The sequence below is a fragment of the Panthera uncia genome (genome assembly GCF_023721935.1).
Source record: "Panthera uncia isolate 11264 chromosome C1 unlocalized genomic scaffold, Puncia_PCG_1.0 HiC_scaffold_3, whole genome shotgun sequence".
Taxonomy (NCBI): Eukaryota; Metazoa; Chordata; class Mammalia; order Carnivora; family Felidae; genus Panthera; species Panthera uncia.
The window spans coordinates 9,255,355-9,280,836 of NW_026057584.1; the positions used below are offsets into that span (position 1 = coordinate 9,255,355).

Here is a 25,482-nt window from a genome sequence, read left to right on the forward strand (position 1 = left end):
CCCATCTCCCTCCCATCCCATACACCTAATTCTCTATTTTTGATCCTTTTCACTTGGCTCTACACATTTCTTCTGTATGGGTAAGTGAAGGGGAACAGTGGAGGTGGGGAGAAGTAAGGGGAGATTTTCCTACTTGCAGACAGAGAAACAAAGATTCAGTGAAATGGGAATTGAAATTATAATCACCTTCCCCATCATATAGTACTTGGCTGGGCACCTTCTCTGGTGCTTCTTCACTGGTCATTTGAGGAGATTCAGGATCACAGGACCCTGAAGGGAAACAAGGAAAGGAAGCAAACCAAGATTTTCGGAGCACAGGTGAACTGCCCTTTGGGAAAAGGGACATCTGCTTCAAGGACCCCATCTGAGATCCAACAGAGCCCTGCTCTGCCTCTGTTTCCATCTCCATCACCTAACTCTTCTGCTCTCTGCTTCTGTTTCCTTCCCATAGATCTGCCTCCAAACATTTCTGCTTCTGCACTAGGAGAATATTTATGCATCTTTGATTTTGTGGGCTCCATTCCCCTGACTTCTATCTCTTTACTTTTCCATCATTTTTTCCTCAATGGTGACCTTGATCTTTTCTTTTCTTATTCCTCCTAGCTCTGCTCTTCTAGGTCTCTCTAATCCCCATAGCAGGATCCATTCCTTCTGTCACTGTCTCTCTTGACTTCTTCCCCTCCCTAGTGGCATTCTTTATTAGTGAAGTGGAAGTCTCTCTCTCTGCATTAGGCCTTGTTCTGGTCCCCTTAGGAGCCACAGGTATCCCTTTGGATTCTTATGTGTGTCCACCACATTGACCCCTGCTAGCCTCACACAGCCACTACCTGCAATGAGATGCTCAGGGCACAGGTCTTTGCTCTTCCTCCTACTTGATCTTTGGGGGAAAGAACAAGTATCCTTTGTCTGTGCTTCCATGTCTTATCTCTAAGGAAGAATAGCCACAGTTTCCCTAGCTAAGTCCTAAAGTTTTCTGAGGAAATCTCGCTTGCTCAAGTCCTTTGAAAAGAAAAAAGTGCAACATAATCCAAAACCTGATGACAGATATGTGACAAAAACTGTAATTTGGGCTGCAGAGCCCTTGGTCTTTCCTCCTGGAAAGTAGATCTCAGAACCACATTTTTCTGAGGCCTACCCAAGGTTATGACAATATAATAATAATATTAAGCACTAGATAAATACATAGTTTTAATTCTTTATAGAAAATAAGGGGTGGGCAGGGGTTAAAATCACAATATTGAGTCTTTTGTATAAATAGACATAAAGAGTATGAAGGAAAAAGATGCTGTCTTCCCAGTATTTATCTACTATAACATTAAGAGGGAATGCATCTATTCCAACAATAAAGGCCATGTTGCTCAGCTCTGAATGCAGCCACCTGATACCCTACAGCCCAGAGCTGGCCATCCCTTTCTTACCTGGCCCACATGCTGATGGGGAGCTCAAGACTTCCTGAGGCTCTTCTTCATCACTGATGTCCCAGATGGCATGGCCATGCTCTGCAGGAAGGAATGAAACCCGCCAGCCATTTCAGTACACAACCAGGGGAGATCATGGTGAGAAAACTCATAATGAAGACATGGACACTCAGGTATCTGCTAGGCAGAACTGTCCCCGTCCCAAACCATCTGGTCCACCTCTGGGCTCACCTGGCCTGCAGGTTAACTTGATCTTGTCACTATCATCAGAGCCTGAGGACCATCTACCATCTTCCTTTGTGTACATCTAATTCTCTCTTACTTCTTCCCCTTTCCCATTGCCCCTGCTCACTACTTCTGTCTCTGCCCTTGTCTCCTGCTACCAGTGTCTCCACGTGCTTCTCTGTGTTTCTGTCTCTTCTGCTTCTGTCTTTGTCTCTTGTGTCCCTGATACTCATTAGTGTCTTTATGTCACTCATTCTCTTCTTACTCCCTTCCTTGTGCTGGCCATCAAGAGAGGCATCCCTAACATAGTGCAATAGGACCCGATCACGGAATGGGTTATGGAGCAGACTAGGCCAAGACAACACCACCAAACACCCGGAAAAGTTGCTCAAAGGCCCACATATAAAAGAAAGATCAGAATATCACAATCGCTAAAAATATTTACACTATCATTAGCGATGAGGAAGAAGAAATAGGGTGGCGCCCTACAGTGAAGGGGAGACACAGGAAATCACAGGAAGGACAACTGATTTAATTCTAAGGCAACAAATCTCACTGTGTTTATATGGGAAAATAGTATGATCTGACTGACATCTTGCAAATAACAATCATGCTAAAGTGGAGAAAATGGGTGGGATGGGAGCAAGAGGAAATGGGACATTCGTGTTCCCTTGAATGAGGGAGCAAACCCTGGAGAAGGAGTTTCTAGTTTCACAAAAGAAGCTGTTGGTTTCAATTTGGGAAGTGTCAGTTCCTGAAAGTCATCCAGATGGAGAAGATCCTGTGATAAATGCCTTCAGGTACATATATGGATGACCTTGGGAGTCAGGTGTGCCTAGCAGGCATGCATTTGAGACTCATTCTGGTACCTGAGAGTAGCTGAGACTGACAGGGAGAGGGATATTGCTCTCCCAGTGTGCCGGGCACTACTCTCTTACTAGGGAGATTAAATCTGAAGACTCACTACTGAGATAGACCCCATTTGCTGGAAGATGCTCCTGTCTAGACTCAAACATCAGTGTTACAAGATCCCAGCTTCTTCCCTCCCTATACAGCAATTTTCACTCCTTGCTGACTTTTAAATTATTTTGATATAACTCTCTACATAGTTCCTGTTGTGCTTCCGTCCGCATTATTATTATTTTGGTATTTACTTGCCAGATGATTATATAATCTCTCTAATTTTCATCTCTGTATCTCATCTCTTAGTGAGTTTATATCCTTTCCATGTTGCCTTTCGCTTTCTCCTTTTCTATCTCTGTTTCTCTGAGTATTATCTTCTTGGATGCCTGTAAAATTTCCATCTATTTTCCATCTATTTTCCTCAGTCTCACAGATGCTTCCCCCCAAATTGACAAAAGTTCTTCCCTCTTGACATGGACCACAGCAACATATGGCTTTCTCTTAACAGCTCTATCCTAACAGTCTCCCAACAGACCTTCTACAGTGCAAACCTAGCAATCACTCACAAAATTTATTTCCATGTTCCTGGTACTTCCAGAAGTAGGCTGAAAACGATCTCATTGCCTCAGCTGCCAGAGCCTGCTGGTATTTGGATTTTCATGGGCATTTAATAAAATCACCCAGGTCCTTCTGTTCTGGTACTGTAGCCTACCTTTGCTATATCCTGTCCCCCTTTGTTCTCCAGGCAGGAATACCCTCTCCACTCAAGAGCTCTGCTCACTGTTATCCTTAGTCTCTCTCACAGTTTTGAAAAAAGCAAAACAGAAAATGGACACAGGGCCATCTGTATGTACGTGAATATGAAGAAGAGAATGGTAGGATGGGCGAAAGGCAAGATTTTTCTTTGTGCTGATTAGAAAATACAGATTTATTGAGGTGGTTGGGAATTTAAATCAGAATTACCTTCTCCCTCTTCTCCAGGTAGGCTGGGCATCTCCTCTGGTTTTCTTTCATTAGTCATTTGCAGAGCTCTAGAATCATAGGTCACTGTGGAGAAACAGGGACATGATGGACCATGGAGGGCAATGGGAGCAAACCTCAGCATGTCCATGCCCACCAGGATGGGAAAGTGAGTGCCTGCTCCATGCCACCCCTGGGAGGCTGTCTCGTTCTACTTTCTGCCATCTTGTTGCACTTCCTCTGTCCACTTCTCAGGGTCCTACCTGCATTTCTGTTTCCTAGTAGTGTATCTCTTCCATTGTCTGGACTTCTCCCCCATCTCTTGTTTTTCGCTCTTGTTTTTGTTTTTGTCTTTCAGTAATAATGCATCTCTTTTCTCCTATTACCCTTTTGAGCTTTCTGACTCTAGATGTCTTCAAGTCCAAGTGGTTGAGTCCATTCCCACGCTTTCTCTCCCCACCAATGTTAGTTTTTTCCTTAATGAAGGTAATGAGGGTCTTATGTTGGACCCAGTTTCACTCTTTTGGGGCTCACCTGTTAGGGCTCCTGGGGCTTCCTCTTCATGTTCCCTTTGTGCCCCCACCCTGACTTCCAGGTGGTTTCCCTATCATTGTCACCCTCAGTGACACACCCACTGCTGCCCACTCTTCCTTTTCTATTTTGCCCTTGCAAAAACAACCAGTGTGCCTTTCTGTGCTTTCTTTCCCTGTCCACAAAACAGAGGTTACAACAGTTTGCCTGCCTGTGTCATAAGGTTTTACAAAAGTAAAAGGAAGCCTCACACAGCCCAGTAATGTGACAGAGACTGTCAGAAACCTTGCACACTTTGTCTCCCACACTTTGTTTTCTCTCTCATTTTCACCCTTCCTGCATGTGTCTGCCTCTTGCATTTCTACTTCTGTATCTCACTCCTGGGATATCTTGGCATTCCTCTTTGTCTTGGTTTGTTTCTTTCCCCAAGTCTATTCCCACCTCCCTTTTTTCTCCTCATGCCTTCCTGATGCTGTGCGTTATGTCTTCTCCCCATCTCTCATCTTGTTGCTTTCTAAGGATCAGAAAAGGCCTCTCTGAGACAGTATCTAATTTCCACATGATTTCACCAAATTAGTGAACAAGAAAACTGTCCAGAATAGTTTCGGTGTCCAAGCACAGGGCCAAGCATGTGCCAAATCTCAGATGAGCAAGTATTATCAGAAAATTAAAATCACTGAAAAAACATTATGCAAATTTTTGAAGTAATTGAAGGGCAGGAGGAGTCATGGGAAGGAAAATTGACTTAATCTTTCTGACAACAAGAAGTTATTGGCTTAATGTAAGAAAGTAGGATAAATCAACCTGCATTTTCAGAGTCCTCTGGTTCACCTGGAGAGATGGGGTGTGATGGGAATATGACTGGGGCAAAGATTTGAGACTAAAGGCTGTTGCTCTGTCTCCAGAGAGAAGAGACATCTGACCGGAGCATTTGTGTTGGGTGTGGAGAGGAATGGATGGGCAAGAGACAAGTTTGAGGTACAGCTGACTAACCTGGATGACTGATAGGCTGTGTGAGTTGAGGGAAGGGGATCGGTCACTGATGATCCCTAAGTTTCTGTCTGAAGAATGGAACAATGGTATTCCATACTGAGATAGGGAACACTGGAAAAGAAGCAGATCTGGTGTCAAGAGAGATGGCACATGCAATTGTGGGTGTCTTGTATTGAGGTTCTTGTAAAACTTCCAAATGGAGATGTCCTTCAGACATCATAAGACAAGTCTGGGCAAGACATAGGTGGTTGGGGATCATACGTTGTAGATGGGAGCAGACAAGGCTTCCTAGGGGGAGGTTCACTCTCTCTGAGAATATTACAGGTGCCATACTGGTAACTAGGGACATCATAACCTCAAAACACATTGCTAACATGTTCCACCCTTAGTTCCAGACTTGTTTCTGACCAGCGACTCTTCTCTCAATTCCTACAATGTCCCAAACTGTCTTCTATATCCCTTGTAAACAGTATTCACCTCTGCTGAATTTTCACTCATCTCCTGTAGCTTTTTCTCAATATATAATTTCTATGCCCCTCCTCACCTTTCTATTTCTTAGTGTTCCCTCCTGCCTCTGCATCTTTCTGTCTTAACATCATGTTCTCTACCTGTTTAAGATTATTGAGCTTCTCTCCTTTCTTCCATGGTGCTCATTTCCCTGCTTCTATCTGTTCTCTCTAGTTATTAACTCTGTTTCTAATTTTTCAACCTAAGAATTGAAATTGAAAACTTAAATTTCAGACTTTCTGCATATTTTGTCCACGTCATATTCCTTCTCCCACATTATCAATGTTCTGGACTGTGGCCATTGGCAAACAAGCAGAGATCCTTAATTTTGCCAGGTCCATTTCAAAACTCTTTCACATGAGTTCTCTGTATTGCAATTATACTCATTATGCTCATGTTCCTGGCACAACCTCAGGGAAAATAGGTTGAAAATGATCTCCCCTCACGATAACACATTCCAGCTTAGTTATATTTAGACTTCATGTCTATTTAGGTAGGATTGTCAATCACTCTGGTCTGTCTTCATTTCACGATTCCATCTATATTTTTCACTCTCCGTCTCTTTGTCTATGTTCTACACCCAAGGAAACAGCAACCAATCTGAGATCATTCTTCACTGCTTGTATCTTTCAAAGGAAGCAACCAGAAGCTGGCCATAGTCTATGTTTATGTGAGTGTGGATGAATGGATGGGTGGATGGATGGATGGATGGATGGATGAGCAGGGAAGGGGATGAAAGAATAGGTGTTCCTCTGTATTGACAGGAAAATAAAGCTTTGATTAGACAATAACTTATCTAAATCCTAATTACCTTCTTCATCATAAGGTAGTAATCTGGGAATTTCTTCTGATTCTCCTCCTTCATCCCTTTGTAGAGCCACAAGTTCACAGGATGCTGAAGATAGAAACAGGAACATGATAGACAGTTGGCCTGGACTCTGCCTGACATGGCCAATGCTTAGACAGCATCGGAGCTCTGATGCTCAGAGTGCAGGAGAATGGCTCCTCATGAAGAAAAGTATGTATGTACCGACCGAACTTGCTCTGCCTTTTTTTAACACCTTGTTAGGCTCCTTCTCCTTCTCTATCCTTCCTTCTTCTCCCTCCAACTCTGTCCCCACATGTTGCTGCACCATGAAGCAGTGGATCTCTTTGACTATCATTTGCTCTCCCTGACTTCTGCCAACTGTTTGCATTTCTGTCCTTTTGTTCCTCCATGATGTTCTGTATCTCTTTGCTCCAATATCTCCTTATTTATTCTCTTAACTCACTTCCTCTATCTCTGCTATACATAGTTTTCATTAATCATACACAATGCCTAGGAAGTAAGTTTAAGATTATCTCTCCCCTCCCAAATCCCAACCTGGAAGTATTTAGATTCCATGCACATTTAGATTAAATTGGGCCCACTTAGACAACTTCATTAGTGCCCCCAGTCTGCATTTTTATTATTCTATACATATTATTGTTATATTATATTATTATTCTACCTGTATTTATCTATATCCATATATATCCTCCTTACCTCTCACATACCTGAGAAAAAAAACAGGGGCTGAGTAAAAGTGTGTATTTGTGTTTGGGAGAAGGAAAGGAAGTGTCCCTTGCATACAGACTGACAAACAAATTTAATGAAGTAATTGGCCATTTAAGTTATAATTACCTCCCCCATCACCTGGTAGCAGTTTGGACATCTCTTCAAAATGGCCACCATTTGTCCACTGGAGAGTGCCATGCTCATAGGAAACTGAAGGGAAACACAGAAATGACCAACCACATATGATGATGAGGGAACAGACCTTAGCACACTGAATTCTGGTGTCAGGGCTCAGGTGAGCTTCTCCTTGGGAAAATAAAACCTCACCTAAGACGATCCACAGCCCTGCTCTGCCTCTTCTTCTGTTATCCTTCACACACCTTCTTTCTCCTTCTTGTCATTCAGTCACCACACACCATTGCTTCTATACCATGAAGGATTGGCCATCTCCATGAATCCCTAGACTGCCCTTTTGGTCTTTTTCTTCTTCATGGCTCTTTATTGCTCTCTGTAAGTTTCTTTTGTGGCTCAGTTTTTCTTTTAATATCTCTTGCGTCCCACATGGTAAGCCTCAATCCTACCAGCCCCTTCTCTTTTTCCCTGCTCCTATCACTGAAATATATTTGTTGGATGAGGATCTTATTGCACCGGGTCCTGATCCACTCACCTGGGTAGCTGAACATCTCCTGGGTTCTCTGGTGTGAACTCTGCACTGGTGATGCTGGCCACCCTGACCCTCTGCCAGCCCCACATGACCATCACCACGGTCCCTCCACTTGCGTAACAAATTTGACCTGGTAAAAGACCCTCACACACTTCAGTGCTTCTATTTATTTATCTATAAAATAGGAAGAAGCAACAGTTTGTCTAAATGCACAAGTTTGTGGAGGTGAAATGACACGTTGTTTGCCAAATTTCTTTGAAAAATCACAGTAACATAATAAAAACTATTTGTCAAAAATTATAATTTAGAGTTGAGAGCAGTTGATCTGAAGGACCATGTTTCTCCTGGGGTTTTCTCTAAACTTAGGCACAAAATACTGTTATCAATAAACAGAATAATACAGAGTTTTTATTCTCTAAAGAAGCTAAATGCTCAGTTGTTATCAATTCAAGCCTCTACTATGAATAGGTATGAAAGAAATTGCCCTTTCTTCAGCATATTTTTCCTAGAATGTGCACTTGGAAACATTTATGTGACTCATGGGATTCTAGAACACACTGGATCTTTTGACTGTGGCATGTGCTCAGAGTAAAACACATCAGGAAACACCAGCTCAAAATCCAGCCCCCTGACACCCTGCAGCCCAGCACTGGCAACCCCCTGCCCCCACCTTCCTCACTGGGCCCACATCTTGATGGGGAGCTCAAGGCTTCCTGTGGCTCTTCTTCATCACTGGTCTTCCAACAGGACTTGTGGCATAGACTCTGGGTCTAAAGTTCTCTCTTGTCCAGCAAGAGAGTGAGACGCAGGATTAAAAGCTAGAGACGGCTAATGTCCAGGAAAAGACAAGAGCCCCGAATAAGCGTCCTTGCCCTGTTTTTATTAGGATCAGAAGGCTCACAAACATGGTGATGGACGTGCACAAAGAGACTATGAATCTGTGAACATTAACTTGAGGATGTGAGGGAAGTGGGGTCTTGAAGATATTTAGGATTAGGGGTTTGGGTTAATACAAAACAAAATCCGGGTGCCGGGCAATTGGGTGGAAGGTTGTTTATAGCTGACATGAGGCACCACTTCTGTTTATCTTAGCTAGCCTAGGGGATGAAACAGGTAGGACACATGACTTCAGGATCGACAAGGCACCTTTCTTTTGTTAATCATCTCTGCTCTGGGCAACTTCACCCTGCAGCGCAAAGCAACAATCTATACCCCAATTTACCTGTTTACCTAACTTGATCCTTCCTGTGAAAGCAGTTTCCTGCTATAGTACTAAATTGGGGGTGCTTCCAACCTGAATACTTAATCTTGTTTATTTCATATACCTATGTTCTATATTGAAGCCTTTGTCCCTCCCTCTCTATACTGGGGCTTCTGCCCCACCTTCTCTATACTTATTTACCTAATTTTGTCTACCCAAACTTGGGTGTGAGCATCCTATGACTTTGTAATTCTTTATGCCTTGTGAACCCATTGGTGTAAGCCTAGGGGATTCCTAAGCTTATTCCCAACAGCCTTGTTGTCCTCAGCAGAAAGGAATGAAATCTCACAGACATCTCAATTTATGACCAAAGAGAACTCACAGCAAGAAAATAACAAAAACCAAGTATGCTCCACTCCACAAAACAACAGCCCAGACCTGAGGTTGCCTTCCCTTCAGTAGCTTTCCCTGGAAACAGAGAATAATTCACTCATCATGGGAAAATCTTCCATTTCTTACACATCGTTCTTTTTCTACTTCTTCTCTTTTCCATGTGATTCTGTCAATCTTACCAATCTCTGCCTCTGTTCTGCTGCCATCTCTTGGAGCTTCTCTTTCTCTCATTGTGCTTCTCTCTTGTTCTCTGTTTCTGCGAATTTTTCCCTTGTTTTCTCTGAAACTTCTATTCCTTTTCTACCCTTTGTCCCTTGGTTGCTCCTCTCAGTTGTCTAGCTTTCTCTAAAGAAAATCTTCCCTAGGGTGGTATGTTTTAAATAGGATTTACCCAGAGTGGAGAAGGGTAAATAGAGGACAGCAGAACATAAAGACCATCCTAAGTAAGGCATATGAAAAGGCTCAGATATGAAAGAGATATTTAACATTTAAAATTATTAGGGAAGAAAGTTTATTCTATCTTGAAGTAGTAATGTAGGAGGCAGGTGATGAGGATGGAGAAACAGGCAGGTGGCTCACTATAGGTGACCTTGGACCCCATTGAAAGAAACATTTATTTAATCCTTGGGGTATTTAAAAGTAAGAAATACTTCTTATTATTCCTTAGAAGGAAAGTAATACAATTTAATTTTTATTTTCAAATGCCCCATTTAGTTGAAGTGCAAATAATACATTAAATGGGCATAAGTTTGGAGGAAGGAGGTAGGCAGAAGTCTGCCTCTGAGAACAACAATAGTGACAGAGACATAGGTTAGAGACTCTGCCCTGGGAATGTGATAGATGGACAGTGGACAGGTGGGAGATATTCTGAAGAAGAAATGACCATGTTGGAGCAGTAACAGGCATGTCATTGAGGGCAAGAGGAGTCTGGGGCAAACTGCTAGGTTTCCAACTTGAAAAAACACGGGTCAACAGTGATCTATCATGAGGGAAAGAATGCTGAGGAATTGGCTCTAGCTTGAACAATGAAGAGCGAACAATGCTTTTGGTTCTAGAAGTGCCAAGTTTCAGGTTCTTGAACGAATATCAGTGTAGGGATCTATCATGCCCCTGGTCTTCAGGTCCACGGATAAATGAGCTCTGAAGATAAGCTAGGGTGGAGGTTTGGTCTTGGGAATCACTGGAATGTTCAGGGAGAGGCTTATTGCAGTGTGACATTTTGTAAGTGTCACTTTGATAATTAGGGACAGTTTCATCTGGAAACTCGCAGCTAATGTCGTCAGCCCTTGTGTCCAAAGGCATTTCTATCCAGTGCTCTGGCCTCAAACCTGCAGCATCCCAACCTGTTCCTCTTCCCCGTTATCCTCTGTTTACCTTTCACCTAGTTTCCATCTACTCTCTCTGCATAAGTGCCTTTGCTTTTCCCTGGCTTTCTCCACTTCCTAGTACTTACTTTCCTCTCCATATTTCTCTTTCCTTATGTTTTCTCTCTCTTTTTACCTCTGATCCTTGAGCCATATTTCAGTTTCTCTCTTTTCTACTATGTCTCTGCTTCCTCCCTGTCATTGCTGTTTCTTCCACTTTACCTTGACCTTCAGTCTATCTGTGCACTGGCATCCTCCAGGCTCCCCACTCTTGCTGTCTCAACCACTCACTCCACTCTGGGACTTTGACTACAGTATGGGGTCTACCCCACTGGCCAGCCCCAGGGGGAAGTTTTCCCACGTGGACTGGACATGGCATGCTACCTCCAAATTCCTCTCAGTTGGTCTCTTGAAGTTAACTGAAAATTATCCCCCTTCCCCACCCTGGAGTTTATGTTCCTTTTGGAAAATTGGATCTCTTTATGTAATTTGTTTTCTATTACCCCTAGCTACCTTTTCCACTTTCTCTTTCTATAATCTCCATCACCAAATACTGTCTCTACCGAGGAGCTTAGATTTCTCTGCCCATAGTCTCTGTCACATCTGTGGGCAGGTAAGGGCCAGTAGAAGCAGACACTAGAAGAGACCTGGGGTAGGAGACAAAATGCAGCCTTTGCTCCCATGAAGACAAGAAAATAAAGATTTAATACCAAATTGTAACATGAATAATAGTTACCTTGTCCCACATATGACAGTAAGTTGAGTCTCTCTTCTGGCACACTGAAATTATTCATTCGGAGAAGTGAATGTTCACAGAACTCTGAAGAAGAGGACAAGAAAATGGCAGAATTTAGACAGTGACCGGAGAAGAGACCCCTGTGTGCTCAAGCTGAACTCTGATATTCAAGCTCCAAGGACCCCACCTGGGACTCAACAAAATCTTGCTTGCCTCTTTTTCATGCAGATGCACCTAACTTAAGTAAGTGTAAAAGAGCTGTGTAACCAACACCACAGTCAACATCTGGAACATTTCCACCATGCCAGAGAGTTCCCTTATGCTGATTTCAAGTCAGTTTCCACCCACTGTAAGCAGCCATTGTTCTGATTTTTATCACCATTAAGAAGAACTTCCTTTCTGGAACTGTACTTATCTGTCCTGATGCTCATATAAAAAGGGTTACACAGTATGTATGCTTGTGACTGGCTTCTTTTGCTCAATGTACATTGGACTCATGAACAACATGGGTCTGAACTCCGTGGGTCCACTTGTATTTTCTTTCTTATGAATTTTTAAATAAATTTTTTTCTGTAGCTTACTTTATTATAAGAATACAGTATAGAATGCTTATAACATAAAACTGTGTGTTAACTGACCACTTATTTAGTGGAAAGGCATCCAGTCGACAGTAGCCCATTAGTAATTAAGTTTCTGAAGGGTCAAAAGTTATATGTGGATTTTCAACTGTGCAGGGGGTTGGAGCCCCTGCCCCCTGAGATATTAAGGAGTCAACTATAATGTTTTAGGGATTCATCCATGTTGTTTCATATACTAGTAGTTCATTCCTTTTTTTTAAAAAAAAATGTTTATTTATTTTTGAGAGAGACAAGAGACAGAGTGTAAGCAGGGGAGGGGCAGCGAGAGAGAGGGAGAGACACAGAATCTGAAGCAGGTTCCAGGCTCTGAGCTGTCAGCACAGAGCCCAAAGTGAGGCTTGGACTCATGGACTGCAAGATCATGACCTGAGCTGAAGTCGGATGCTTAACCGACTGAGCCACCCAGGCGCCCCTAGTTCATTCCTTTTTATTGCTGAATAGTATTCCACTCTGTAAATGTATCATAGTTTATTTATGGATGTTTCCATATTTTAGCTGGTAGGAATAAAGCTACTATAGGCATCTTTGTACAAATATGTGTGTGAACATAAGTTTTCATTTCTCATGAGTAAGATACCTAGGAGTCAAATGACTGAGTCACAGGTTAGATTTAACTTTATAAGGGACTGACAAATAGTTTTCCAACGTGATCATATCGCCTTACATTCCTACCAAAAATATACGTATGGAGTTCTAATCACTCCACTCTCTCACCAACGTGTTGTCAGTCTTTTTCATTTCAGCAATTTTAGGGAGTAAATGGTAACTTGTGTGTTCAAATTTGCATTTCCCTGATGATTAATGACATTGAACACTTTGTTTATATACTTACTGGCCATTTTCTATTGTTTGTAGTGAAGTTATCAGGTCAAATCTCCTGTCCATTTTTTGAATTAGTAGGTGTCTTATTATTTGTTCATAGGAGTTCTTTATTCTGGGTACAATCTTTTGTCAGGTGTGTGTATTGCAAATACTTTCTCCCTCTCTCTGACTTGCTTTTGCCTTTTCTTAATGGTGTCATTAGAAAAGCACAAGTTTTTAATTTTGACGAAGTCTAGTTTGCCAAGTTTTTCTTTTGTAATCCATGTTTTTTGTGATCTATATAATTCATTTTTGCCTACCGTAAGCTTTCAAAGGTACTTTCCTGTTTTTTCCTCTAGAAGTTTTATAGTTTTAGCCTTAACTTGTAAATCTGTGATCCAAGGTGAATTACTTTTTGTGGATGGTGTGAAGTAGGAGTGGAGGTTTCTTTTTTCCATGGAACATCTCTAGATTTTCTCTTTTAGCCTCTCTGCCTATGCTATTCCAGCATCCTACCCTCCCTGCCTCTCTGTGGTCTTTTCTTTCTTTGCTTTGCCACAGGAACCAGACACCCTTTTTTGGTAAATAAATGTCTCTTTGCCTCAGGCTCTGGTCTATGCCTCTGACCCACTCATGGCTCCTTGGAGCCTTCTTTCTAAACTATGAACACATGACACAGCTTGTACCTCTGCCTGTATGTGCCATAGGTCACAGTCACCCGGGAAAATATTGGACTGCCAGTCAACCTTACCTGTTTGTTCAAATTCTTGGGCACGTTTATTTTCCATTTCCTCAGTTCTTACGGTGTCATTTGGGTCATGAGATGAATCTCCTTCCATTATGTTCATCTGTTGTCCATCACTGAGCTGCTCTGGGATTCCAGCTACAAGCAGGGCATCACCAAGATGACATCAGGAACGTTCAAGAATTCGTTTCCCTCCCTTCCATGATGAGCCTCTTTTACTCTTTTCTAATAACTATCACTGACCCTTCTACCATCCCATTCTCATTCCTACTAGCCTCAGTAGATGAATCTCTGGAATTATTTTTGACGTGCTTTGTACTTTTTAATGTACTTTTTAGGCTTTTAGCAATTTTATTTCATTCAAAAGAATAACTGTATGTGGGGAAATAGGTTCTACTTACATACATGGGTTAGAAAAAAACTTAGGGTGGAAAGCCACCACCACGGGGCAAAAACGCCTGAGGTTAGCTAGATATTGTAATAGGATCACAAGTACTTTCCATCTGATGCCAATATACTATTGTACTCTGATCACAAACTCCCCTTGCCTCCCAAACCCTTTGCTTCTTACATAGACAAGTTAACAATTACTGTCTGATTGTTTTCTCCTTGTTCATGTGTGTAACATCCTGTTTTCTTCTCGTTCACCACGTGGATAATATCTTGTGAGCTCAATAAATACGGAGACAAAACCTCTGCTCTGGGGTCTTGTCTCCTCCCAGACATTAGCCTCTCTTGTATTCAATTCTGCATCTGCTCTCTTGCTGGACAAGAGAGAACTGCAGACCCATAGTTTGTGACAACTGTGATTATTAAAATAGATCCAAGTTTTATATAAATGCATTAATACATTGAAAAATATATACTGAGATATAAATACAAATGAAAGGATGTATATTAATGGTATTCTATAAGTCTGGTTATAGTCTGTGGTTTTTCTTACATTGATCATTTGCAAGGGGGGAAAATCAACATTTAACAAATAAATAATTCTTTGTAGGCATTTGGCTTGAGGATGGAGACCTTTTCTTGGTCTTAAACACTGTTTCACTTACTGCTACTCTAGTCTGAGAAATAACTTTCTCTTCAGTGGGCATCAGAGGAGAAAAGTCTTCAAATTTGGAGCATTGTTAAATGTCCAGGTGTTGGAATCAGAAACACATTATAATAAAGGTAGTAAGCATATAACAATTGCTTTGTGCCACAAATTATTATAAGTGCTTCATATCAATTAAATCATTAAATTCTCCAACAACCTTATTTTAGAATAGATTTATAGACAGATTTATAGCTTCAATTTATACATTGGAACACAGAAATTAAGTAACTCGCCCAAGTAAGCAAGAGGTAGAGCCAGAGGTGAAGCCCAGCAGCAAAGCCTCAGCATGTTTGCCCTTGGCTGGCACGTAGGAGAGGGTTCAAGTCCTAGATCAGTCAGGTGACCTTGCACAAATCACTAACCATCCTCATGCCTCAGTTTCTTCTGGAAAATGGGAATAACAAAGCCCTATGATAGGGAGTATCATAGGATGATGAGGAGTACTTGTAAAGGGAAAACAGAGTTATAGTAACTTAGCAAGAAATCATAATTTTCAGTATTAATGGTGTATATGTTATAATTTAACAATTAATTATTGTTAAGAATAGGAACAAAAGAATGATTGAAAAGCTGGAAACAGTGGCTATTGTTTACAAAAGTACATAGTTCAGGGACACCTGGGTGACTCGGTTGGTTAAGTGTCTGACTTTGGCTCGGGTCATGATTTCATGATTCATGAGTTCAAGCCCCACATTGGGCTCTCTGTTGTCAGTTAACAGCCTACTTCAGATCCTCTGTCTTTTTCTGTCTCCGCTACCCCCCTGCTCTCTCAATCTTGGTCAAAAATAAACAAACGTTAAAAAAAATTTTTTAAGTATATAGTTCGTATGTGAGGAATATTTTGCCTCATGGGAAGGGCTGACCTTATGCCTAGCGGTCTGAGAAAGGTATCACTACTGTTGTCACTGTTAAAGTGATTACTGCCTTTAATTCTCTTTTCCCCTTTACACTATTTTCCATTTTCCTCTCTTTTCTACACAGAACCACTCCTTCCATGTTCTCTTCTGCACATAATTACAACCCTCCCTCTCCCTCTTTTCTTTTATTGGCAGAAGCATTTATAGCAGTTCCTTCTTCCCTTTCTCTTTGGACCTGTTACCTGGTGGCAAACCTTACCACTTCCCAGATCTACTGAATGTCTAACTCACAGTTAACCACTGTCAGCTCCTCCCGTTAATTCTGCCTCATGGTCACAGTAAGACCTGCTCTTGTGCGTTCCCGTTCCATATTCTGAGTGGTCTTACCTGCCTGGCAAAATTTTTGGATTCCACACCTGGTGGGTTAGCTGGGATCCCATATCGCCATCCGTGTTCTGGCTCCCCATCTCTTTCTGTACCCCTCCCCATGGTGCACTGTCCACCCAGAATCTCGGCCCCCTGATCTCTGCTCGCCTTTCTGCTCAGCAGATGAAAGAACAAGTCTCTATTGAGTCACAAGTACCTAGCTTATGGTGTACTTGGAAATGGAGCATCTCCTTTGTCTCTTCTTCATCAATGGCTTCATAATGGAAGTTGTCATAAATCACTGGGAAGAGTAAGGAAAGGCAGTTAGAGCCCTCCGGTGGTGACCAGGTGCTTCCTCTCACAACTACACACCTGGCACAGCCCTGACTCTGGCAGTTCAGCAGGAGCCTCCCAGCCCTCAGGGAACCCTGGGCTTCAGTGGGTCTCACAGGACCAGAGACTGATGCTGCTCCTGGAATCCTACATCTGCTCTACATCAAGATGTGCCTCACAGGACTTAAAGGATGGATGATGGAAAAGTTGTAAATAGTTTAGACTGACCAGAGACCAATGAAAGCTCATTAAAAATAAATAATATATATGGACTGTGTTTTGTAAGTTCTACGTGCAACTAGGAAGAGAGAAGAAGCAGAGGCATTTCAGCCAGAGAAAAGTAGTTTATAGAGAAATAGACCTATATGAAAAAAGAAAGCCCCAACATCTTTTAAGGATGGAGGTTTTAAAGAAAAGAAACAACAAAGCAAAGAAATGAGAGAAGAAAGAGAGAAAGAGAGAAATAAAGAGACTGAGAGAGAAAGAAAGAAAGAAAGAAAGAAAGAGTAAATGAAGGAAAGGGAAGGGAAGAAGGGAGGGAGGAAGGGGATCTTAGATCAGGGAAGGAAGATGAGCTGGTTACAAAGAAACACAACAGTGAAGAGGAACTAGCATTTTCCTGGGGTGGGATGGGTAGGGAGAGACACAGGTAACAACAAGACACTCTGTAAGGCACAAACAAGAAGTGCATATTGTTTGAAAGGCACAACAGAAAGTGAATATCACAGCTGTACCAGTGACCCAGAAAGTGATCACACAAAATGCAGAAAACCAGCTCAGGGCACCCCCGCTTCGCAGCTGCATTTCAAGGTACCTCAGCAAAGACAGGTGGAAAAGGAAGACTGACAAAACATGAGGAAAAAAGTCCAAGAAATAGAGAAAGATGCTGGCCAAGAAAGACAGCTGTCCAGAGCACACCTCCTGGAGGCAATACCCACTGCAGGGTCAGGGCAGTAGGGTGGGGGTGAAGGTAGAAAGGTTTTATTGGAACAACAGATGCTTCTGCCATCCCCAGGACATGTTGACTCCTTGTCCAGGCAAACTTCCTGGGACACCTACTGGTAAAGCTGCCATATTCTTGTCTGAAGGAGGACATGGGGGCAAATGCTGTGTGAGTCAGAGGTCTTGGGAACACAGAGGGGGGCCCAAGCACAGGTGTTTCTCTGCACATTGTACAACCCTCCTACCACTTTCTTGGCTTTGGGCTACTGACCTGCAGTTCCCTTGAACACCAGGGTCTAGGAGATGCCAGTAGTGACCTCCCTGGGGGCAGGTGGACAGTGCTGCCGTGAGCCTCAGCGCAGGGAGCCCCAAAAGCTAACACATGTGATGTGGGTGCTGAGGCCCAGGGAAGGGGATCCCCACAGTGCATGGAGAGGATTTGAGCCCCTGAGATGTGAGTAGTAACAGTAACTGCCATTCCTTCATAACCATGATCTGGGGCCATCCTGGTTACACATATAACGCTAACTTCAAATTTATGACCAGGTATTTGACTTCCTTTATTCCTTTTTCTGACTTGGATACCTCATAGCATGGAAATATGATCGCTTTTATTTTCAACAAGATACGGTTTTCACAAATCAGCACATCCCATTCTTTATATTGACTTCTTTTACTTTTTCTCTGCTTAAAAATCCTTCACTACCTCTTTATTTCCCAAATAATAAGCTTCAGATCTCTTGGCACTGGGCGTTGGACCCTCAAAAATCCCCAACCAACTTCCCTTCTCAGAATTAGCTTCCAAACATTCCCTCCCAGGCGGTATTTTCAGCCACACCATTCTGTCAGTCCACTGTGTTGCTCATGCTCAGTGGCTTTCACAAGCTTCCCCTCCCCAAGCCTTGGGTATTTCCTGGGCTTCTCTTGTGACATCTCCACTGTTTGTCTGGAGAAGTCAGTTGGCACACAACTGCACCAAGTGACAAATTTTCTAAGACAAAGAAAATCTCTTAATCTTTGAACATGTCTACAAGTAACAGATGCTTCCTCCTTTCTTACAAAAGCATATACTTCATGCCTTCCCCCCCACCCCCCAAAAAAAGTAGAGATTCAAATCCTATGTTTCAGCAAATTCAGGTCCTGGCTGAGCAATTATTGTGGGGTTACTTGGTTAACATCTGTCACCCCCACTAATTGTAAGTTTCATGAGGACACGGGTCATGTGTATTTTCTTCACCACTGTACTCTCTGTGTCTGGCATGTAGCAGTCACTCAAGAAAAGCAATCAGCAGGGCGATGACTTGAATGGCTCTTTTTGATTGAGTATACACTGCCAAGGGCACTATAAGAGACTGACTGTTGGGAACAATGTTTATCTGAGGAGTAAGGAAGGCCAGGGTACAGATGCCCATCTAAATGGCTGGTAGACACAGATAGGCATCTGTCCTACATACAAAGAAAAGCCCTGAGAGGGGACAACACCAGTGTTGGGTTGTAGGAAGATGACTATGTTCTTGACCGTCAAGAGTCTGGTTGCACTGGCCGATGGTCAGATTGCCAACTGGCTCTGTTCCCATTTTGTTTCTCAGGCACCTGGGAGCTGTTTGGGACAGTTCAACTCCTGTTAGTACAGGTCTCAATGTGGGGGTCTGGGTCTTTAGCTAACAAGGTAACATTTATAGTTGCCTGTGTTATCAGAGTAGCTGCGTAAAGAGGGGGTCCTGTGGACAAGCAGAGCCAGCAGGCTCTGGCCAGGCTGGGATTGGTATCACTGAGGAGGCAATGGGTTGCACTCAACATCTGGTCCAGGTGGGGATCTAAAGCAACTGGTTTGCCCGATTCAAGTGTAGGTAGAGGCTGATAGGTTGGGTCAGAGGTGACCCAACAGTCATGGGGGATATCAGGGCAGGTCGGATCAGGCAGCCCCCAATAGCGTCTCATTTTTAATTTTCCCATCCAGCAAGTTCTCCTGTTTCTGTTACAGGGAGTAATCCTCCTGGCATCAGAGCATCTTCCTGGCATGTGGGGGTAAACAGTGGCACAGGGGCATGGTGGTAGTATTATCTCATCCTTTAGGCCCAGAGGACCAAGGGGAGGAGTAGGAACAGGGGGAGGAGCAACAGGGGAGGGAATACGAGCAGAGGGAGGGAGAGCAGGGTAACAGTCAGGGCAATCTGGGCCTGTAACATAAGGCTGTCCCTCCTGGAGGCAAAAGACATCAGAAGATGCTTTGACACATCCCTCCAGTCAGGGAGGAAAGTTCCAAGAAGGGCAGTGGTAAGTGGAACAAGAACACGGTTGGTAAGATGAAAAGATCCCTTTTGAGAATGTTAGGAACGGGAATATACACAATGGGGATAGGAGACAAGGCTGATTCAGCATCAGTGGGAGTGATTCCATCCTGGGGATATAAAGGCAGAAAACAAACATACAGAGAAGGACATCAATCACAACTCAGATCATATACATATACATACGTACACACACATATATACATACATATACATCTAAGAAGAATAAGGCATCCTGACACTAGTAAGTAGAGGAAGGCTAACAAGGTTTGTGACTGAGGTGCCAATCTGAGGGAATAACTTGGGTAAGCCCCACAGCAAAGAGGATAACAACCAGTATGGGAAGAGAAATAGGTAGGGAATGACAATGAAATTCGAGAGACAACGATTTGCTGTAGTTCATTTAAGTTGCTTGGTGATTTCCTCAAGCTTCTGGTTACAGAAAGTTCTCAGGTGTTGGCTGCTGGCTGCTGATAATCCGCTGTCTTCTTAAGAATGATCTGTAGAGGATTGTTCTGGTTAGCATTCAAAGTGGTTGTCAGGTGACAGATGGGCTGCCTTTACTCAAGAATGGTGGATCCAGGCGGTTAGTCCTGCAACCTTGATGGCTGTGGGCATGGTTAGCACAACTAAATAGGGTCCCTTCCAGGTAGGTTTGACTGGTCTCCTTTTCCAATCTTTTATCCAAACCTGATCCCCAGGTTTGCGAGCGTGCCCAGTTATTCCTAGGGAAATGGGTAATCCTGTCTGTCACCCATCTATGTATCTCAAATATAGTTTTCCTTAATCCTTGTACTTGTTTTTGTATTTCTAAATTCCCTAGCTCTGTCAGGTCGCCCTTGAATTTGACTAGTGAAGGGGGCTTTCCATATAGGATCTCGAATAGGGAGAATCCTCTTTTTGTCCGGGGTATACAACATGCTAGGAAAAGAGCTAGGGGTAGTATATCTGGTCAGGGCAAGTTAATTTCCTGACATAGTTTTGCCATGATTTACTTAAACTGTGATTTAAGGGTCCAGTTCAGATGGCCCACTTTCCCTGAACTCTGGAGCCAGTAGGCTGCATGTAAGCTCCATTGGATACCTAGGGTTTGGGCTGCTTGTTGCACCACCTTGGCCACGAAAGCTGGGACATTGTCTGAGCCTATGGGTTAATGACATTCCATACCTGTACCAGAAGAAATTTGTATCCTCCACTGGGTCTTATTTTGATAAAGTCTGCCTCCAAATCTTCGAAGGGTGCCTGACCATAGTGTCGGATTCCCGTGGGCCCAGTAGGGGCTTGTTTGGTGTTATTTTGAGTGCTGAAGAGGAAGCATTGAGAGATCGAGGCACAGAGGGATGGGAGCTGAGCAAGTACATCGTAGTAAGCTTTCAAGGGCAGTTTTTCCCAGGTGGGTGAGCTCACGCTGTTGGAGAACCACTTGGTGGGCTAGTGTCGGTTACCTTCCGACACTGAGTCCTTTCCTCTTTGGTGTCCCTTGCAGTAGATGACTGCTACCTCCCTTGGCTCCCAGACTGCTCTTAATAGTTTTGGGATTCTTTCCTGATTTTTTATTTCTCTTCCTCTTGCTACCAAAAGTCCTCTCTCCTTGTATAGAGAGTCCTCTCTCCTTGTATAGTCCTCTCTCCCATGTACGTGTAGAGTGGTGAAGGCATAGAGTAAGTCAGTGTGTATGTTGGTCATTTGTCTTTACTGAGTTCTAGTGCTCTCATTAGGGCCCACAGTTCTGATGTTTGGGCTGACCATCTTGTGGAAGGACCTTTGCTTCTGTGACCCCAAAATCAGAGACCACTGCATAGCCAGCATATCTTTTGCCTTCGCTCATGAAGCTGCTGCTGTCTGTGTATATGATGAGGTCAGAATTTCGTAAGGGCCTGTCTGATAGGTCGGGTTGACTAGAATGGTCCTCATCAAGTACTTCTAGGCAATCATGCTCTGGGGAGCCCTGCTGCTGCAGGCCAGGAAGTGGCAAGATTTAGGGTTTTTATGGCTTCCAATATTACTCATGGGTTTTCACATAGTAGTCCCTGATATTGTGTCATCCAAGCATGAGTTAACCAGTGTTTCCCCCTGGCATCCATCAGGGTAATAACTGAATGGGGAACCTCAATGTTTAGGTTTTGCCCCAATGTGAGTTTGTCTGCTTCCTTGGTTGAAAGTGTGGTGGCTGCCAGTGCCCTCAAACAGGGTGGCCATCCCGCTGCAACTGAGTCAATCTGTTTTGAAAGGTATGCCACTGGTCTCTGCCAGGTTCCAATTCCTGGGTTAGAACCCCCAGGGCCACCCACATCGTTTTCATGCATGAACAGGTTGAAATCTCGTGATACATCTGGGAGTCCCAAGGCTGGTGCCTCTGTGAATTTCATTTTTATGTCTGTGAACACCTTTTCTTGATTAGGGCCCCAGAAAAGGGATCCCCTTTCTTCCCCCTTTAGTGTCTCGTATAGAGGTCTGGCCAACTCTGAGAACCCTGGCATCCATATCCAACAGAATCCTGCTGCTCCCAGAAACTCTCAGACCTGCCGGCAGGTAGTGGGAACTGGAATGGCACAGACTGCCTGTTTTCTTTTGGCTCCCAGCATCCATTTGCCTTGGGTAATGCCAAATATTTAACTTCCTGTTGGCAAATCTGTGTCTTTTTCATTGACATCCAGCATCCCACCTCTGGTAGTGGCTTGAGTAGGGCCCTGGTTCCCTCCCAGCATTGGGTCTGCGTGGGACTGGCTAGCAAGAAATCATCCACATATTGGAGGAGGACACATACTAGGTCCTGTCCTGGAAACCTGGCTAAGTCAGAAGCCAGGCCCCACTGAGAAAGGTTGGTGGATTTTTGAATCCTCGAGGCAGTCTAGTCCAAGAGAATTGTTCCTTTGTTCCTGTGGCGGGGTTTTCCCCTCAAAGACAAATAGGGGTTGCCTATTAGGTTCTAGCTGGAGACAGAAGAAGGTGTCCTTTAAATCTCGACCTGTGAACTATCCTTCCTCAGAGGGTATGAGTCCTAGTAGAGTGTATGGGTTAGGAAACACTGAATGTAGCATTATGACTGCTTCATTAATGGCTCTTGGGTCCTGTACAGGGTGGTAATCATTTGTCCCAGGCTTTTTCACAGGCATCAGGGGAGTATTCCGTGGGGACTGGCACCCTTTTAGAAATCTCCATTTGAGTAGCCTGTTTAAGTGTGTCTGGGTCCCCAGGTGTGCCTCCCATGGGGCCATATATTGGCATATTTTGACAGGTTGGGTCCCAGGCTTTAGGTCAATTAATATTGGGGGGTGTTTTTTTGCCAGACCAGGGAGGTTCTCTTCTGCCCAAACTGAAGGGAACTCAGCTTCTACCTCGGGGGCCACGGTTGGCTCATCGGGAGGAGAAATATGTAACCTCCACTCTTCTTCCTATGATATCGTCAAGGATAAAATCGTGGGTTGGGCCTTTTCGTTTAGGCACAGTTGTGTCTTTTCATCTGAAGTGAAAGTATTTCTGCTCCCAGCTTGGCTAAGAGGTCTCTACCTAACAGTGAGACCAGGTAGTTGGGTAAATACAAGAATTCATGAACTACTTGGTGACCCCTCAGCCAGCATTGTCAGGACCACAAAATGGCCTTCGGGTTTGCATCCCAGTGGCTCCTACGATGGTGACTTCTCAAGCCAACAGAGGTGCCACCTTGTGTGTCATCACAGGGTATTCAACCCCAGTGTCAACCATGAAGTCTCTTTTCTGGCCCCCTACCTTCATGTTCACCATGGGTTCATGGGGGCCCAGTTGGATAGAGCCTGGTCTCTCCTAATCAGAGTCCATTCCTGCCTGTCTGATCAGGTCAGCCTTGGGTGGTTCTGGTTGGTAGCAGCTGAGTGGAGTGGAAGTTTTTGGTTTTCCCTTTTGGCCACTGGGGCATTCATTTTTCCAGTGTCCAAATTCTTTGTAGCAGGCACATTGATCCCATCCCAGTAGCACCCTTCTTTTTTGTTCTTGAATCCCTCGTGGTTTCTGTGGGGTCCATTCCAGATGTGGTGGTCTTCCCAAGGCTGCAGCCAGGAGAACTGCCTTTTGTTTCATTCTTCAGTCTGCCTCCTTTCTGGCAGCTCAATCCCAATTTACAAAAACCTTGTTGGTGATTTCCATCAGTTCAGTGGCATTCTTTTCCAGCAAATCCTTCCAATTTTTGGAGCTTCTGTCTAATGTCACTTTGGGCCTGTCCCACAAAGGCAGCATTGACCATGCACTGGTTTTCGGGGGCTTCTGGGTCGAACGAAGTATAAACTCTGAAGGCGTCACATAATCTTTCCTAGAAGTAAGCTGGCTCTCTTCTGGCTTTTGTAGGACCTCAGATACCTTTGCCATGTTGGTGGGCTTTTTGGCCCCTGCTTTTACTCCTTGGAGGGAGGAGAGTCGGTATCTTTCTAATCTGGCCCTTCCGGCTTCTGTGTTTGGGTCCCAGCAGGGATACTCTTTGGGCATAGCCTCCGGTGCCCAAGCTTCAACTTCTAGTTGTCCATCTGGTGACTGAGTCTGGAGCCATTTTTTTTTTTTTTTTTTTCCCCTTCGGTGACGCTTCATCGGTGCTCTTCCATGTTGAAAAGAGTGAGCAGAAGCTGCTTACAGTCAACCCAGGCAGGGCGGTGAATCTGGAATCTGGATTCTAGATCTCTCATCACCTACAGCTTTCCAGAGCAGGACAGCCTGTGGTGTTTCCAATTGAGGAGGTCAGTAGTGGAGAACGGTTGGTAGTAGAAAACTGATGTCCCCTCTTGTAGGGTCCCGTCGAAGCCTATTTTCTGGAGACCCCCTAGTCACCTGCTATGGCATCTGCTTGCTGTTGGGGGCCTTGGACCTTGAATCAAGGACCTAAGGTATCTGCCTACCGGTTGAGATGTCCCTGTTGGGACAGATTGGCCACTGGCAGAGGCGAAACCGACAGGGGTGAACTTTCAGGCACTTGAGGTTCTCCTCCCTCAATTGATGGGGTCCTGGAGGCATATGGTGGTTGAAAGGAAGGACTTCTGAATTTTCTTGGAGGATGGGGCAGTGGGGTTTTTTTGCTGTGAGGTCTTCTTTCGGCCTGCGCCACTAAAACCTTACATTGTCACTTACTATTAATGCAGAACTAGACCCAAAGAAGCTTGACTTGGGCTATTTCCAGCCATTGGTCGATGTATGGGAATTGATCTGGATGGCTGGGGTCCCCAGTAATTACCTTATAAACAGCTCGGACCGTGGGAACCTCTAGGGTGCCCTCAGGGGACCAGCCTACACAGAACATAGACCATTTTAATTCGCAGAGGGTGCATAATTTCCCATGGGTCAGTTTGACCCATAGCCACCTGAAAATCTCTTTTTAAAATTCTTTTTTTAAAAGAATTTTTAATGTTTATTTATTTTTGAGAGACAGAGCATGAGCAGGGAGGGGCAGACAGTGAGAGAGACACACAGAACCTGAAGCAGCCTCTAGGCCCTGAACTGTAAGCACAGAGCCTGATGCGGGGCTCGAACTCACAAGCCATGAGATCATGACCTGAGCTGAAGTCAGATGCTTAACCGACTGAGCCCCCCCACCCCAGGGCCCCTCCCTTTTTAAAATTCTTAATCATACACTCCAAAACAGTTGATTTTGAGGAATTTTCCCCATCCTGGTATCCTAGATGGGTCCCTCCCAATGAACAGTGTCGCAGGACAAACAGGGAAGAGGTCGGTTCTTCTGCCTGGCCACGCCCCTCATGGGGATTAAATGCCTCTTAGCATTGGCAGGGGTATAAACCCCTGACTCAGATCAGGCCTCTGAAGACCTGATTCTGCCTTGAGCCGTATGAGATCATCACAGAATCGCAGAGTAGGACCCACTCAGGCTCACGGAGCACGGGCACTCACACACATTCAGACAGATCACAGACTTCCACCCAGGACTTCCCTGTTCTATTCAGTGACTACATTGCCCGGGAGGTGATTAAGCTCCCCTTCTGCCTCAGGGGTGGGCCTGGATT

General features: G+C 44.0%; 1 protein-coding gene across 13 annotated transcripts in view; it reads right to left on the bottom strand.

The window, feature by feature from the left end:
- Window positions 1-25,482, bottom strand: part of SP140 (SP140 nuclear body protein) — a 65,333-nt gene that overhangs the window by 24,908 nt on the left and 14,943 nt on the right. For 9 of the 13 annotated variants that reach the window (XM_049614754.1, XM_049614752.1, XM_049614757.1 and 6 more), the window contains 8 exons: window positions 16,156-16,239; window positions 13,623-13,754; window positions 11,433-11,516; window positions 7,201-7,284; window positions 6,349-6,432; window positions 3,510-3,593; window positions 1,419-1,499; window positions 187-270 (listed from right to left, as the gene is read on the bottom strand). In XM_049614754.1, the coding sequence (XP_049470711.1) occupies window positions 187-270; window positions 1,419-1,499; window positions 3,510-3,593; window positions 6,349-6,432; window positions 7,201-7,284; window positions 11,433-11,516; window positions 13,623-13,754; window positions 16,156-16,186 (664 nt within the window). In that variant the 5' untranslated portion in view covers window positions 16,187-16,239. The remainder of the gene's footprint in view (window positions 1-186; window positions 271-1,418; window positions 1,500-3,509; window positions 3,594-6,348; window positions 6,433-7,200; window positions 7,285-11,432; window positions 11,517-13,622; window positions 13,755-16,155; window positions 16,240-25,482) is intronic. The other 4 variants (XM_049614759.1, XM_049614760.1, XM_049614758.1 and 1 more) reach the window with 3 other exon arrangements.